The sequence below is a fragment of the Triticum urartu genome, chromosome 3A (assembly GCF_056163025.1).
Source record: "Triticum urartu cultivar PI428250 chromosome 3A, HENAU_Tu73, whole genome shotgun sequence".
In the NCBI taxonomy this organism is placed as follows: domain Eukaryota; kingdom Viridiplantae; phylum Streptophyta; class Magnoliopsida; order Poales; family Poaceae; genus Triticum; species Triticum urartu.
This window is the reverse complement of record NC_141875.1, coordinates 714,515,318-714,533,632: the sequence shown is the minus strand read 5'-3', so window position 1 is coordinate 714,533,632 and position 18,315 is coordinate 714,515,318. Positions and strand designations below refer to the sequence as shown.

Below are 18,315 nucleotides of genomic sequence, written 5' to 3'. Positions count from 1 at the left end.
GTACCATTGCCAATATGAAACAGCGATCAACGTCAGAGATGAAGAAAAAAAGTTAGAGTGCTACCTCAGCGAAGTCGACGGCGCGTATCTCTGCCTTGTAGGACTCGGTGGCGGTGTGGAGGAAGTCCAGCGTGAGCTCCATGTGTTCCTGGTGAAATACACCGTAGGTGTAGGTGATGACAGGCCCACTGGAGCCGGACGGGTCGGGGGGGAGGCCGTGCACGAACCCGGCGAGCTCGTCGGCCGACGCGGCACCGAGCAGGGCTAGGAGCTCATCCAGAGTTCTGCCGCAGGCTCCGGCGGCCACCAGGCCGAGCGTGGTGTAGAGGGACAGCGGCGAGAAGGTGATGTTGCTGCCCCTGGTGTTGTCCCCCTCGGCGAGCTTCTTGGCCAGGCGGAGCGCGAACGCAGTCAGGCCGTCGGAGCCCATGGCCGGTGGCGGCGACGACCTGCGCTCCTTCTTGCTGTTGGAAGTTGGAACTCGCCTACTTGTTCTTCTCTTTATATTTTCTCCTTTTCTCAACTCCAGCGGTTCAATCTTCACGCAGGGTTTATATGCAACTACCAACCGACTAGCAAAGTCCTTTTCCTATACATAGACAGCTAACACGGTTACCACATCCTTGCAATACTAATTTGACTACGTACTCCCTCCTTACCAAAATTCTTGTCTTAGATTTGTCTAAATACGGATGTATATTAAAACGTGACTTGATACATCCGTATTTAGACAAATTTAAAATAAGAATTTTGAGACGGAGGGAGTACTAACAATGCCGAATCTGACTACTACTAGGACTCTACACCCAGGACACGTACTGCTACGACGCAAACCTAGACAAGATTACCCAACACTTGCTTCGCCTCTCCGGCTCTTGGTCTGCCATGTGGTCGATGCGATTGACGGTGCTCAAGTGTTGGCGTAAATTAAGAACGGCGGATTGGCTGCGGGGTGCCTCTATGCACTATCGGTGACTCAAGGTTACGCTCCACGCATTGCCTTGGAGAGAGAGTTCTCATCCAGCGGATGAGATGTGACGACCACTGCGCCGGATGGGAGTAGTCGTCCTCTCGGTCGTGGTAGAAAGACCCGTCGTCAATGCCGCAGGAGTAAGCGGAGGCGAGTCTGATGATGTAGCAACCCCTGGCCCCACTGGTACAGCTTCTTGTTGCGCTCTCTAGCTGGGCCAAGTGGAACCACAACAGTCAGAGCACGGTGAGGCGCAGACTTCTGCAGCGAGGTCGATGACGCAGGAGTAGGGAGATCTTGGTCTGGGTGTAGAAAATGAGGCTAAAGCGTATGCTCTTAGCAGGGACGCGTGCATGTTTATATAGGCACAAGGCCGCGAGATATACAAGGGTTGTTAGGCTGTGGATTGATCTACAAGTCATAATCTAGATAAGACACAATCACAACAGCCCAACTATGGTTACAACTAACTACATGCACGCACGCGTATACGGTTTATAGATACACCGTATATACATTGTTTAACACTCCCCCTCAATCTCAACTTAGACTTATCTAAGTTGAGGTTGCGTCGAAATGCCTCCAGCTCCCTCAAAGAAAGGGGTTTAGTAAACCCATCTGCAACTTGATCACTAGTAGGAACAAAGCAAACATTCAACAGCTTGTTGGCGACCCGTTCCCGAACAAAGTGATAGTCTATCTCGATATGCTTTGTCCTAACATGAAAAACAGGATTGGCAGATAAATACGTCGCACCCAAATTGTCACACCATAGTGATGCTGCCTTGGGATGATGAATACCCAACTCTATCAACGTGTTTTGGACCCAGATCACTTCAGCAGTGGCATTAGCTAGGGCCTTGTACTCAGCTTCGGTGCTAGACTGAGACACGATAGCCTGCTTACGAGCACTCCATGAAACCAGATTTCCTCCAAGGAAAACTACAAAACCTCCTGTGGATCTCCTATCATCAGGACAGCCTGCCCAATCTACATCAGAAAACGCACTAATGAGCATGGAGTCTGACTTGCAAAGCTTAAGCCCATGACTCTGTGTTCCTTGAAGATATCTAAGTATCCGTTTTACAGCAGTCTAATGAACAGTAGTAGGAGCATGCAAAAACTGACAAACCTTATTGACAGCATATGCAATATCTGGACGAGTCAATGTTAGGTATTGTAGTGCTCCCACGATGCTCCTATACCTGGTGGAGTCTTCGGTTGCAAGGATGTCTCCATCATGAAGGGATAACTTCTCGAAGGTGGCTAAGGGTGTAGGCGCAGGTTTATATCCTGTCATGCTCATCCGCTGAAGTATCTCTTGCACATATTTTTCCTGTGACAGAAGAACACCACTTGCAATGTTTTTGACCTAAATACCAAGAAAGAAATGCAAGGCACCTAAGTCTTTCAGTGCAAAATCCATACTCAGATCCTTAAGGAGTGTTGTAACTGCTTTAGATGAGGATCTTGTAACAATAATATCATCAACATATATGAGCATAAAAATAGTTACTCCATGCCGATGATAAAAGAACAGCACCGTATCTCCCTTTGACGCAAGAAAACCAAGGGATCGAAGTTTGGAGTACAAGCAATAGTACCAGGCTCTTGGTGCTTGTTTCAAGCCATAAAGTGCATTATCAAGTTTGCAGACATGTCGTGGTGAGACCGAGCTCTCATGCCCAGGAGGCTGCCTCATAAACACTTCCTCTTCCAGAACACCATGCAAAAACGCGTTCTTTACATCTTGTTGACGCATGCACCAATTCCGATAAATTGCAATCGAAAGAACTAGACGGATAGTAGCAGCTTTTACCATAGGGCTAAAGGTGTCCTCATAGTCAACTCCATACCTTTGCTTGAAGCCTTTGGCAACCAACCAAGCCTTGTACCTGTCAATAGTGCCATCAGACTTCCTTTTGATTTTGTACACCCATTTGCACTCAATGACGTTCCTCCCTTTGACAGGTGGAACGAGGCGTCACATTTTGTTATCCATAAGAGCAAAGTACTCCTCATCCATCTCCTTCCTCCACTTGGGGTCACCAAGAGCATCTTGTAAATTTCTTGGTTCACCTGCAGCACAAAAAGATCCCCAACGAACACACCCGTCTTTGTAAACTTTTGGTTTAGCAATGCCACTTTGAGACATGGTGTGAGTGCGCTGAAGGAAATATGCCCTAGAGGAAATAATAAAGTTATTATTTGTTTCCTTATATCATGATAAATTTTTATTATTCATGCTAGAATTGTATTAACCAGAAACATAATACATGTGTGAATACATAGACAAACAGTATGTCACTAGTATGCCTCTATTTGACTAGCTCAATGATCAAAGATGGTTAAGTTTCCTAGCCATTGACATGGGTTGTCATTTGATTAATGGGATCACATCATTAGGAGAATGATGTGATTGACTTGACCCATTCCATTAGCTTAGCACCCGATCGTTTAGTATGTTGCTATTGCTTTCTTCATGACTTATACATGTTTCTATGACTATGAGATTATGCAACTCCCATTTACCGGAGGAACACTTTGTGTGCTACCAAACGTCACAACGTAACTGGGTGATAATAAAGGTGCTCTACAGGTGTCTCCGAAGGTACTTGTTGGGTTGGCGTATTTCGAGATTAGGATTTTTCACTCCGATTGTCGGAGAGGTATCTCTGGGCCCTCTCGGTAATGCACATCACTTAAGCCTTGCAAGCATTGCAACTAATGAGTTAGTTGCAGAATGATGTCTACGGAATGAGTAAAGAGACTTGCCGGTAACGAGATTGAACTAGGTATTGAGATACCGACGATCGAATCTCGGGCAAGTAACATACCGATGACAAATTGAACAACGTATGTAGTTATGCGGTCTGACCGATAAAGATCTTCGTAGAATATGTGGGAGCCAAAATGAGCATCCAGGTTCCGCTATTGGTTATTAACCGGAGACGTGTCTCGGTCATGTCTACATAGTTCTCGAACATGTAGGGTCCGCACGCTTAACGTTTCGATGACAGTTATATTATGAGTTTATATGTTTTGATGTACCGAAGGTTGTTCGGAGTCCCGGATGTGATCACGGACATGATGAGGAGTCTCAAAATGGTCGAGACAAGAAGATTGATATATTGGAAGCCTATGTTTGGATATCAGAAGTGTTCCGGGTGAAATCGGGATTTTACAGGAGTACCGGGAGGTTACCGGAACCCCCTGGGAGGTTAATGGGCCTTAGTGGGCCTTTACGGAGAATAGGAGAGGCGGCCAGGGCTGGGTCGTGCGCCCCTCCCCCCCTAGTCCGAATAGGACAAGGAGAGGGGGGCGGCGCCCCCCTTCCTTCCTCTCTCCCTCCTCTTTCCCCCTCCCAAGTCCTAATCCAACTAGGAAAAGGGGGGAGTAGGACTCCTCCTGGCGCGCCCTCTCTCCTGGACGGCCGCACCCCCCTTGCTCCTTTATATACGGGGTAGGGGGCACCCTAGAGACACAACAATTGATCAGTTGATTTTTTAGCCGTGTGCGGTGCCCCCCTCCACCATAGTCCACCTCGATAATACTGTAGCGGTGCTTAGGCGAAGCCCTGCGTCGGTAGAACATCATCACGTCACCACGCCGTCGTGCTAACAAAACTCTCCCTCAACACTCGGCTGGATCGGAGTTCGAGGGATGTCATCGGGCTGAACGTGTGTTGAACTCGGAGGTGTAGTGTGTTCGGTACTTGATCGGTCGGATCATGAAGACGTACGACTACATCAACCGCGTTGTGCTAACGCTTCCGCTTTCGGTCTACGAGGGTATGTGGACAACACTCTCCCCTCTCGTTGCTATGCATCACCATGATCTTGCGTGTACGTAGGAATTTTTTTGAAATTACTACGTTCCCCAACAGTGGCATCCAAGCCTGGTTTTATGCGTAGATGTCATATGCACGAGTAGAACACAAGTGAGTTGTGGGCGATATAAGTCATACTGCTTACCAGCATGTCATACTTTGGTTCGGCGGTATTGTTGGATGAAGCGGCCCGGACCGACATTACGCGTACGCTTACGCGAGACTGGTTCTACCGACGTGCTTTGCACACAGGTGGCTGGCGGGTGTCAGTTTCTGCAACTTTAGTTGAACCGAGTGTGGCTACGCCCGGTCCTTGCGAAGGTTAAAACAGCACCAACTTGACAAACTATCGTTGTGGTTTTGATGCATAGGTAAGAACGGTTCTTGCTAAGCCTGTAGCAGCCACATAAAATTTGCAACAACAACGTAGAGGACGTCTAACTTGTTTTTGCAGGGCACGTTGTGATGTGATATTGTCAAGACATAAGGCTAAATTTTATTGTATGAGACGATCATGTTTTGTAACCGAGTTATCGGCAACTGGTAGGAGCCATATGGTTGTCGCTTTATTGTATGCAATGCAATCGCCCTGTAATGCTTTACTTTATCACTAAGCGATAGCGATAGTCGTAGAAGCATAAGATTGGCGAGACGACAACCATGCTACGATGGAGATCAAGGTGTCGCGCTGGTGACGATGGTGATCATGATGGTGCTTCGGAGATGGAGATCACAAGCACAAGATGATGATGTTCATATCATATCACTTATATTGATTGCATGTGATGTTTATCTTTTATGCATCTTATCTTGCTTTGATTGACGATAGCATTATAATATGATCCCTCACTAAATTATCAAAGTATAAGTGTTCTCCCTGAGTATGCACCGTTGCGAAAGTTCTTCGTGCTGAGACACCACGTGAAGATCGGGTGTGATAGGCTCTACGTTCAAATACAACGGTGCAAAATAGTTGCACACGCGGAATACTCAGGTTAAACATGACGAGCCTAGCATATAACAGATATGGCCTCGAAACACGGAGACCGAAAGGTCGAGTGTGAATCACATAGTAGATATGATCAACATAGTGATGTTCACCTTTGAAACTACTCCATCTCGCGTGATGATCGGACATGGTTTAGTTGATATGGATCACGTGGTCACTTAGAGGATTAGAGGGATGTCTATCTAAGTGGGAGTTCTTAAGTAATATGATTAATTGAACTTAAATTTATCATGAACTTAGTACCTGTTAGTATCTTGCTTGTCTATGTTGATTGTATATAGATGGCCCGTGCTGTTGTTCCGTTGAATTTTAATGCGTTCCTTGAGAAAGCAAAGCTGAAAGATGATGGTAGCAATTACATGGACTGGGTCCGTAACTTGAGGATTATCCTCATTGTTGCACAGAAAAGTTACGTCCTGGTAGCACCGCTAGGTGTACCACCTGCACCAGCAACTGCAGACATTGTGAATGCCTAGCAGTCATGTGTTGATGACTACTCGATAGTTCAGTGTTCCATGCTTTACGGCTTAGAACCGGGACTTCAACAACGTTTTTAACGCCATGGAGCATATGAGATGTTCCAGGAGTTGAAGTTGATATTTCAAAAGAATGCCCGGATTGAGAGATATGAAGTCTCCAATAAGTTCTACAGTTGCAAGATGGAGGAGAATAGTTCTATCAGTGAGCATATACTCAAGATGTCTGGGTACTGCAATCACTTGATTCAACTGGGAGTTAATCTTCCGGATGATAGCGTCATTGACAGAATTCTTCAATCACTGCCACCAAGCTACAAGAGCTTCGTGATGAGCTATAATATGCAAGGGATGGATAAGACAATTCCCGAGCTCTTCACAATGCTAAAGGCTGTGGAGGTAGAAATCAAGAAGGAGCATCAAGTGTTGATGGTCAATAAGACCACCAGTTTCAAGAAAAAGGGCAATGGGAAGAAGAAGGGGAACTTCGAGAAGAACGGCAAGCAAGTTGCTTCTTAGGAGAAGAAACCCAAGTCTGGACCTAAGCCTGAGACTGAGTGCTTCTACTGCAAGCAGACTGGTCACTGGAAGCGGAACTGCCCCAAGTATTGGCGGATAAGAATGATGGCAAGGTGAACAAAGGTATATGTGATATACATGTTATTGATGTGTACCTTACTAATGCTCGCAGTAGCACCTGAGTATTTGATACTAGTTCTGTTGCTAATATTTGCAACTCAAAACAGGGGCTACGGATTAAGCGAAGATTGGCTAAGGACGAGGTGACGATGCGCGTGGGAAATGGTTCCAAAGTCGATGTGATCGCAGTCGGCACGCTACATCTACATCTACCTTCGGGATTAATATTAGACCTAAATAATTGTTATTTGGTGGCAGCGTTGAGCATGAACATTATATCTAGATCTTGTTTGATGCGAGATGGTTATTCATTTAAATCAGAGAATAATGGTTGTTCTATTTATATGAGTAATATCTTTTATGGTCATGCACCCTTGAAGAGTGGTCTATTTTTGTTGAATCTCGATAGTAGTGATACACATATTGATAATGTTGAGGCCAAAAGATGCAGAGTTGATAATGATAGTGCAACTAATTTGTGGCACTGCCGTTTAGGTCATATCGGTGTAAAGCGCATGAAGAAACTCCATACTGATGGACTTTTGGAACCACTTGAATATGAATCACTTGGTACTTGTGAACCGTGCCTGATGGGCAAGATGACTAAAACGCCGTTCTCCAGTACTATGGAGAGAGCAACAGATTTGTTGGAGATCATACATACAGATGTATGTGGTCCGATGAATATTGAGGCTCGTGGCGGATATCGTTATTTTCTCACCTTCACAGATGATTTATGAAGATATGGGTATATCTACTTAATGAAACATAAGTTTGAAACGTTTGAAAAGTTCAAAGAATTTCAGAGTGAAGTTGAAAATCAACGTAACAAGAAAATAAAGTTTCTACGATCTTATCGTGGAGGAGAATATTTGAGTTATGAGTTTGGTCTTCATTTGAAACAATGTGGAATAGTTTCGCAACTCACGCCATCCGGAACACCACAGTGTAATGGTGTGTCCGAACTTCGTAATCATACTTTACTAGAAATGGTGCGATCTATGATGTCTCTTACTGATTTACCGCTATCGTTTTGGGGTTATGCTTTAGAGACGGCCGCATTCACGTTAAATAGGGCACCATCGAAATCCGTTGAGATGACGCCTTATGAACTATGGTTTGGCAAGAAACCAAAGTTGTCGTTTCTGAAAGTTTAGGGCTGCGATGCTTATGTGAAAAAGCTTCAATCTGATAAGCTCGAACCCAAATCGGAGAAATGTGTCTTCATAGGATACCCAAAGGAGACTGTTGGGTACACCTTTTCTATCACAGATCCGAAGGCAAGACTTTTGTTGCTAAATTCGGAGTTTTTCTAGAGAAGGAGTTTTTCTCAAAAGAAGTGAGTGGGAGGAAAGTAGAACTTGATGAGGTAACTGTACCTGCTCCCTTATTGGAAAGTAATTCATCACAGAAACCGGTTCCTGTGACACCTACACCAATTAGTGAGGAAGTTAATGATGATGATCATGAAACTTTAGATCAAGTTGTTACTGAACCTCGTAGATCAACCGGAGTGGGATCCACACCAGAGTGGTACGGGAATCCTGTTCTGGAGGTTATGTTGCTAGACCATGACGAACCTACGAACTATGAAGAAGCGATGGTGAGCCAAGATTCCGCAAAATGTCTTGAGGCTATGAAATCTGAGATGGGATCCATGTATGAGAACAAAGTGTGGACTTTGGTTGACTTGCCCGATGATCGGCATGCCATTGAAAATAAATGGATCTTCAAGAAGAAGACTGACGTTGACGGTGATGTTACTGTCTATAAAGCTCGACTTGTTGCAAAAGGTTTTCGACAAGTTCAAGGGATTGACTACGATGAGACTTTCTCACCTGTAGCGATGCTTAAGTCTGTCAGAATCATGTTAGCATTTTCTGCATTTTATGATTATGAAATTTGGCAAATGGATGTCAAAACTGCATTCCTGAATGGATTTCTGGAAGAAGAGTTGTATATGATGCAACCGGAAGGTTTTTTCGATCTAAAGGGAGCTAACAAAGTGTGCAAGCTCCAGCAATCCATTTATGGACTGGTACAAGCCTCTCGGAGTTGGAATAAACGCTTTGATAGTGTGGTCAAAGCATTTGGTTTTGTACAGACTTTTAGAGAAGCCTGTATTTACAAGAAAGTGAGTGGGAGCTCTGTAGCATTTCTAATATTATATGTGGTTCACATATTGTTGATTGGAAATGATATATAATTTCTGGATAGCATAAAGGGATACGTGAATAAGAGTTTTTCAATGAAATACCTCGGTGAAGCTGCTTATATATTGGGCATCAAGATCTGTAGAGATAGATGAAGACGCTTAATTGGACTTTCACAAAGCACATACCTTGATAAAGTTTTGAAGAAGTTCAAAATGGATCAAGCAAAGAAAGGGTTCTTGCCTGTGTTACAAGGTGTGAAGTTGAGTAAGACTCAATGCCCGACCACGGCAGAAGATAGAGAGAAAATGAAAGATGTTCCCTATGCTTCAGCCATAGGTTCTATCATGTATGCAATGCTATGTACCAGACCTGATGTGTGCCTTGCTATAAGTCTAGCAGGGAGGTACCAAAGTAATCCAGGAGTGGATCACTAGACAGCGGTCAAGAACATCCTGAAATACCTGAAAAGGACTAAAGATATGTTTCTTATTTATGAAGGTGACAAAGAGCTCATCATAAATGGTTACGTTGATGCAAGCTTTGACACTGATTCAGACGATTCTAAATCGCAAACAGGATACGTGTTTATATTGAACGGTGGAGTTGTCAGTCGGTGCAGTTCTAAACAAAGCATCGTGGCGGGATCTACATGTGAAGCAGAGTACATAGCTGCTTTGGAAGCAGCAAATGAAGGAGTTCATATCCGATCTAGGTGTCATACCTAGTGCATCGGGTCCAATGAAAATCTTTTGTGACAGTACTGGTGCAATTGCCTTGGCGAAGGAATACAGATTTCACAAGAGAACCAAGCACATCAAGAGACGATTCAATTCCATCCGGGATTTATTCCAGGTGGGAGACATAGAAATTTGCAAGATACATACGGATCTGAATGTTGCAGACCCATTGACTAGCCTCTTCCACGAGCAAAACATGATCAGCACCAAGGCTCCATGGGTGTTAGAATCATTACTGTGTAATCTAGATTATTGACTCTAGTGCAAGTGGGAGACTGAAGAAAATATGCCCTAGAGGCAATAATAAAGTTATTATTTATTTCCTTATATCATGATAAATGTGTCAGGACCCCGATTCCAAGTCACATCAATCTAGCCGGTAACACCTCATATCACATTGCGGCCTCACGCACGATATCCCCACGGGTGTCGCCTTACCATGGCCCGGGACCGTTTGCGCCTTTTGGCTCACGTATATGATAGTGTCGCTAGCATCCATATGACAGAGAATCCGGGCCGACATGGCTAGTCGTGAACCCAAAGCGGCGCAGACCTATGGAGACAGGCATACATGAATCACATCGAGCATGTCGGTAATCAGCGAGTAAATCCAGGCTGTAGCACACTGGGCTAACAGGACTCTGGGGAACCCGGGCTGTAGCAGGCTAGGCAGAACTCCGAAAGTCACCGCGTGACATTTCCCCGAAGGGACAGACATAGGAACGAAGTGAAACACATGCTGGCCAGTCAAGTGTCCTGAGCAGTAGTGCTGGGCTAGCAGGACTCCGGTGAACCGGGCTGTAGCGGACTACTATGGCTCGAGGAGCACTAGACTACGTTTCCCCATAAGAAAGGCTGCCAAGGATAAACAACTAGATTGTTGGATCCCACACATACCAAGCATTTCAATCATACACACAATATGCTCGATACGTGCAAATACAACATGGCATCACAACAAAACTCTACAATTCAAGTACTTTATTTAAAGGCTCCAGAGAGCCATACATAACATGTTCATACAGGTAGGGGTCACATGACCCGACACTCAAGTCATACAAACATACAAGCACATGCGGAAGCAAATAGTCTGACTACAGACACTAGAAAGCAAGAAGGCTTCTCAAAGCCTGTCTATCTACATAGGGCCCTCCACACTACTAGAAAAAGGGCTATAGATGGGATTGACAATAATGGCACACCAGACAAGCGGTGTGCCATTAGTATATACTAATGGCGCACCACCTTCTGATACGCCATTAGAGTTGAAACTACTAATGGCGCACCTGGCCCAGGGTGCGCCACTAGTATCAATTTTTTTTGAACTAGTGCGCCTGTCCAAACATACTAATGGCGCACTTTTCCCTTGATGCGCCATTGCTATTTTTGATACTAATGGCGCACTTTTCCATGCGGTGCGCCATTGTGGTTTTGTAGGCAAGTGCCGCAGCCCGACCGCCCACCATCTCTCTCCTCTCTGTCTCGCACGGAAACCCTATCCTCTTCTCCCTCACCCCACGCACACACGTCTCTCGGCCTCGCCCCGGCCCCGATCCATGCTGCCTCCCAGTGCTCCCTCCTCTTCCTGCGCGGCGGCCCTTGCCCTCCTCTCTCTTCGTTCCCCTTCGCGCCTCCTCACGGCAGTCGCAGCCAAGGAGCCCGAGCTCGGCGCCGACGGATCGGAAGGCAGCGTCGGCGCTGGATCTGGGAGTGGTGGAGCCACCGCCGTCCCCGCTCCAGCCTCTCCCGCGCCCCCCACCTTCTCTCCCATCCGCAGATCGAGAACCTTCTCTCCCATCCGCGGATCGGGAAGGGAAGGTCCCAGATCCACATCGGGTGGGTGGGTGGGTCCTTGCGCTTCGGCGCGCCGCCGTCCACCTGGGCCGCGACCACCGAGGTCCTCGAGGCCGGCCATGGAAGTCCGACCTGCCAGCAGCCATGCCTCGCGCCCGAAACCCTAGCATGCATGCCGCAGGAACGAGGTACAGCACCGGACCCCTATGCTCCTCCTTCTTGCATGGACTTCTCACCATGAGAGGTCTCATCTCTGTAGGAAGGAGGACAACGCCATGCAAGCTGCTCCTTCCCCTTCCCCACCAGGACCACGCACGCGATGGAAGGTATCCTCTCCTGTTGCTGCTACCTTAGCTCTTTTTCCATCTCCAGATCTGATTCCTGAGCATTTGTGTCTCTGACCTGATTTGGTCAAGGGGGAGAAAGAGAAGCTGCTCCCATCCGCCTGTGCCTTCAGATTTGGCCGCCCATACAGTACGCACACGGTTTAGGGTTGCTCAAATCCATTTACACTAGTTTGGATGAAACAGAGGCTGTCACAAATGCATCACCTCATGTAACTTCTTGGTCCGCTAGCAAGTTAGTAACTTGCATGTATTTTTTGGTGACAAACAAGTCTGACTCCAATGGATTAACTCTGTCCGTATCGCAAATTTGTTGGATTAACCCAGCAACGCTTTAGTTTTACTTCCCCCTCCCCCCTAGCTAGCTAACTCTTTTAAGGTCCAGTAGTGCGCTGTGATTAATTGTTCGGTTAAATCCAGTCCTGCTAGTCCGGCACACACAGATTTACTTTACTGGCCATGAATGGGCTTTATATGTTGTTGTTCCATATTATCAAGGGTTCACTGCTCTTTAGCGAGATTTTTTTAGTGCTAGTAGTATGAAGTCTTGTTTAATTAGTGTTTCTTCCTTTCTTGTGCATTTTTTTTGGATTCCTTGTCATGTAGTGATGACGTGTTAGCATCACTGGCTGAGTGCTAGTGCTGCTTTCATGCATACTACACCAGATACGTTAGTATCATTGGCACATGGTGACTGTGTAATTACCAACATGGTAACATGGCTGAGTTACTCGTTTTCTTTTTTGCTTCGGTTCGCTACTTGCTTCTCATCGGTAGAAAATCTTCTAAAGTCTCTCACTTGCAGATTGGGTCGATGTGGACTTCATCACTCTCCCCACCAGCATGGACTTCATACAGGTAGCACCTCCCAAATGCCACTCCATTTATCTGTATTCATGCATTCTATACCAGCTTATTAAAACTACACGAGTGTGTTGTATTGTTGGCCTGTGTCATCTTGTTAATTCTGGTTGGTCTCTATTTCTAGAATCCCTGCCTGCCTGTGATATTTGTTTTTTGGCAATGACAGGGCTGCCTATATGGTCCTATATTGTAAGTTTGCAGACTCGTATGGAACAATATCTATATTCCTCTATCTCTAGAATGTAGGCAGTTTGCTTCGCTCACATCACCAAGTTCTCCCACTATGCTTAAATCTACTCTACTCCATTTCCTGAGATGAAATTGTGATGATGGGAGTGACATTAAACAGCTTGAACATCTAATTGTGCATGTACTCCATTGTTATATACTGATCCATCTTGTCTTTGCCTCTTATTAACATTCAAATTGTTAATTGCATTCAAAGTGTTAATTGCAGGAGCAGACACAGAGGAGGAATCTGCTACCTCAAAGCAGTTGATCGACGCCGGGAGGGTGGGTACGTGATGTCGGAGGCTGCCGGGAGGGTGGTGACGAGCTACCGAAGAGATGAGTTCTGGCTCTCCTCGATGCCAGGACGAGGCGCTGCTACCGATCGGACGTGGACTCGATTGATTTTGATTTGAAATATGACGGGTTGTAATGTAAAATGCACTTCGGTTCAAAATTTCCTCCCCTTGCGAGAGGTATTCTTGGACGGAGGAAGTAGAAGATTAGTTATAGGATTTTGTTTTATTTCTGTGCAATTTTCTTTTTATTGGATACTTGTAAAGACATGGTAATATTCTTGCTATAATAAAAATTATGGTTCTATTTCATTTTTTGTTTTTAAATTATTTTTCCTTATAGGTTGTTTTTTTAAATTTTGTATTTTTTTTGTTTTTCAAATATACTATTAGTGGCGCATTTCAACCTTTATTGGTGGCGCACCTAGCTTTTTAGCTAGTGGCGCACCTCTAAGTTTACTAGTGGCGCACTTGGCTTTATTACTAGTGGCGCACGTAAGGGTTAGTAATGGCGCACTATTAGGTGCGCCATTACTGTCTGGGATAGTAATGGCGCACCAAATGTGCGCCATTACTAAAACTAACTAATGGCGTGCTAGTAATGGCGCACCTAATGTGCGCCATTAGTAGCCAAAATAGGTGCGCCATTAATAACCTGTTTTCCAGTAGTGCCATGGCCATGATCACCACCTGGGTGGCAAGTCACTCATCAACGTCGAGATCTACATAAAACCCATCAGAGGGGGCGGTGTTGTCGTCTGAAAACAGCAATTAAGCAAACATGAGTACAAAGGTACTCAGCATATCTTACATCAGAACCTACTATACATGCTCATTCTCAAGAAGGGGGTGGAGTTATTGCAGCAAGCCAGCTTTGACTCTTGGCTAAGCTATCCTACAGAACTCCACTAGTAAAATAATTTTCGCACATGAGTCCACTAATCACCAACACAATACTCCACCGGGGATCCTCCCTCGTCATCCTACGAGGGGGCTGTCGGTGTCAAAACCGGCGGATCTCGGGTAGGGGGTCCCGAACTGTGTGTCTAGGCTGGATGGTAACAGGAGGCAAGGAACACGATGTTTTACCCAGGTTCAGGCACCTTGATGGAGGTAAAACCCTACATCCTGCTTGATTAATATTGATGATATGGGTAGTACAAGAGTAGATCTACCACAATATCAAGGAGGCTAAACCCTAGAAGCTAGCCTATGGTATGATTGTTGTATGATGAAGTTGTCCTACGGACTAAAAACCTCCGGTTTATATAGGCACCGGAGAGGGTTAGGGTTACACAAAGTCGGTTACAATGGTACGAGATCTTGAATATCCGCATCGCCAAGCTTGCCTTCCACGCCAAGGAAAGTCCCATCCGGACACGGGACGAAGTCTTCAATCTTGTATCTTCATAGTCCTGGAGTCCGGCTGAAGGTATAGTCCGGCTACCCGAACACCCCCTAATCCAGGACTCCCTCAGTAGCCCCCGAACCAGGCTTCAATGACAACGAGTCCGGCGCGCAGATTGTCTTCGGCATTGCAAGGCGGGTTCTTCTCCAAATTCCGTGTACCTGCTGAATAATGTCCGATTTTCATAATGTAGCGCACCTTGGCTTCCATGCCCAATAATGGTCGTCTTCCACATATCAAACGAATGCGAAAAGTCAGGGTATTTTTACATTCACACCCCTAGCTGCATAAACGAGCCGCCTATTTAATGGGATGGGGATTCAGATCCAAACCACACCTTCTCCTCTCCGCGAGTAATCATCAGAGCGCCTCCAGCAAAGGTCCATTCCAACATGGCCAGCCGTCGCAGCTCCTCCTCTCGCCCTTCCAGTCCTAAACCTAGAGACTGGGAGAGGTGCTCCATCCCACACAGCGAGCTTGTGTCGCTTCAGGCCAAGGGATTTCTCCCTTAGGCCTGTATGGTCCGAGTCCGAGCCGGACTCGCCACCTATAATGGCGGAGAGCAAGCGGAGAGCACCCCCAATCCCTCCAAAGGAGAGCGGGTGTGCCTCGTCCCTTATCTCATAAGAGGACTTGGATTTCCAATTCATCCATTTCTCCGCGGGCTTCTGGAGTTCTACGGCCTCTAGCTGCACAATCTCACGCCTGGCTCTATATTGCATATCGCGGGCTTCGTCGCCCTTTGCGAGCTATTCCTGGGTGTTGAGGCTCATTTCGCGCTGTGGAAGAGGTTATTCTGCCTGGTGCCCCGCTCTAAGGAGGGGTCAATGTATCAAGTGGGCGGAGCCGAAGTGTGGCGCATCGCCGGGACGGGATATCTATCCGGAACCCCAAAGAAGGCGTCCGAAGACTGGCCTTCGGAATGGTTTTATATAGAGGACGTCCCACTGCCGGATCCTGTTCGGATCGGCCTCCCTGAGTTCGATAGTGCTCCCTTAAAGAAGCGCCTGAGCTGGCGTCCACGGAGCCCTCAGAGGGAAAGTGACAGGGAAATCATTTACTTGATGGGCTGAATAAGATTGTTAGCCCATTTCGGACTGACCATAATCGGGGTTATGGCCGAATGCATTATGTGGGGGGTGCAACCACTTCAGTATAGAAGCCACCCCATGTGGGACTTCAACGGGGAGGACGACGCCACCCACTACGGCCGTAAGGGGCCGGATTCGGCTGCCGCTCTACTAAAGATCTTGTCCACTTTGTATAAGGGAGAAGAGGAGGAATTTCTCCGCGTCAACCCACAGGGTGGATTCTCTATGCACAATCCACCAAGATGGGTAAGCGGCCGCATTTACCTGCCCATCCGTTTTGTATTCCCATTGTTAAATATTTAGTCTAACGACTTCAACGCAGGAACTGCGCCGGGCTGTTAAGGAAATAAACAGCCCTCCTCCACAACCCGAGGACCCAGGAAGGTCCCTCGACCCGGCCTCTCAAGAGGATCCGGACATATCTGTGGAGCTGATTGATGGAGTGTTCCATCAATTGAACAAGGACAACACCTTCGTGGCCATTACGGCCGATTACCCAGGGCTAATCCCGGCCTCCCAGGTAACTGAGATCGAAGTCCCAGTACCCCGAATAGGTGTCCGCCCTCTTGTGTTTGCAGTTTTCTGATTACAACCGAGCTTTGCAGGGGAGGTTTTTGAGACGGGAGGCCGAACCTGCGGCGGCAAGCCAACAAGGGGCCGCAGGGCCCCGTGGGCAGAAAAGAGGTGCAGTCCGGACCGAGGCGTCAGCGCAAAGGTATGGCGCGCCCCCTTATCCCTGGTGTTACACCTGCGAGGCATATTAACACTCGTGCTCTCTTCAGGACAAAGAGACCTCGCCAGACTATACCCGGAGAGGCTGCCAACTGCGCCTCCACCAGCCAGGCTCCAAAGCCTGGTCCGGAGGCGGAGGCGAACACAAGGCGCGCACCGGACGCTCCTCCGATGGAGGATGTGGACAGGTTGTCTGCCACCAACTCTGAGGTGGAGAGTGCCATGAACCACAGGCGTCGCCGGACAATTCTTCGCGACGCTTGTTTCTCCCAAGAGGCATTAGATGCCTTTAATTCGGGAGATGTGTACCTCCGTGCCGCTCAAAATGGTCTAGCCAGAGCCATGGAGCAATATGTAAAAGACATACGGGCAAGAAAATTTTGGTAATTATATATATACCAGTAGCCCCCGAGACTTGAAACAGTTAGGGTAACTAATTTAAGGATCATTTGTTATGCAGGTTCTTACAGAGAAGAATACCGTACTGTCCCAGGAGCTGGAAGAGTGCAAATCCCAACTAGAGGCCGCACTAGCCGCGGCAAGGGAGCCCAAAGAGACCCCCTCTGGTAAGATACACTTTGAAAGATTAGTATCTTGCGAAGTGCGGCGTGGGTGTAAATCTGACAAATCATATTGCAGATGGCGCCGGACTGGATCCGGAGAGGCAACAACTCTTACGCCGGCTAAAGGCCGGTGAGAGTATGCTGACAAGGGTGAGGCGGGAGAAGAATGATCTTTAGGACGCCAACACCAAGCTGGACGTTGAACTTAAAGATGTTCGTGGCCAGCTATCGGACTCCACTAAGGAGAATCAGCGGCTTCGACGCGGCATATTTAGTAAGTGCTTAAGCGAATCTTTGAAAGAAAAGAGTTCGGCGAGGAAGTTGACTAACAGAGTAATGTCTGTAGGTATGCTAACGGGTCGTCCTGCAGAGGAGATGCCCGGTTCTACGGGTGACCTTCTTCCCGAGCTCTCGCAACTGCACAAGCGAGTTCGGCAGGCGATGCGAGGCGTTGCCCAAGCCTTATGGCCTTCCCACTCCATGCCCGAGGGCCTTGGAGAGCTTTCGGAGAAGCTTAAGGGAGCTCAGCGGCGCTTCCAGTTGTGGAAGATATCGGCCTGCCAACAAGGCGCTAGGGAGGCCTGGGCCATGGTGAAGACGCGGTACACGAAGTCTGACCCAAACCACATGGCCGAGGTCAGACCTGTGGGGCCTGACGGGAAGGAGATCCCTGTAAGCTTAGTGTACGGCCAAGTAGAATTGGCCGCAAAGTATTCCCAGCAGGACTGTAAGTTAGACAGCCTGTTAGATGGTATTGAAGAGGAATACAATCAGTCAGAGTGACTATGTAATTTTTAATTGACATGTGTAATGCCTTCTAGCCGGATTGTAGACCGTTTGTCGTTGCCGACCTTTTGCTTCAACCTCAGGACCTGAGGTCCGGAGTGTGTCCAAATACCCTACCAGTTATGTAAGAACCGGGGTATGCATGGAGACCAGGCGTAGGGGTCATTAGTGCTTTATCAGACAAGTGCCCAACTAGTTATGTTATATTACATGGTTAGTAAGAAACATCTTCCAGAGAGAATAGTTCCGTTAGGGGTTCCTTTCTCTGGGAGGCATGCCCTAAAGTGCATGTCCGGACTGCAAACGCAGGAAAATCATCTGGGAGCATATATATAAATAAGTAAAAAAGGTCATCTTTTAGTTCACCGACCAAATATTCCCTTAAGAACGCTA

The 18,315-nt window shown here is 47.0% G+C and overlaps 1 protein-coding gene across 1 annotated transcript in view; it reads right to left on the bottom strand.

The window, feature by feature from the left end:
• Nucleotides 1–18,315, bottom strand: part of LOC125547292 (serpin-Z2A-like) — a 33,696-nt gene that overhangs the window by 1,525 nt on the left and 13,856 nt on the right. The window contains exon 2 of the mRNA XM_087516192.1: nucleotides 65–589. Within this exon, the coding sequence (XP_087372318.1) occupies nucleotides 65–589 (525 nt within the window). The remainder of the gene's footprint in view (nucleotides 1–64; nucleotides 590–18,315) is intronic.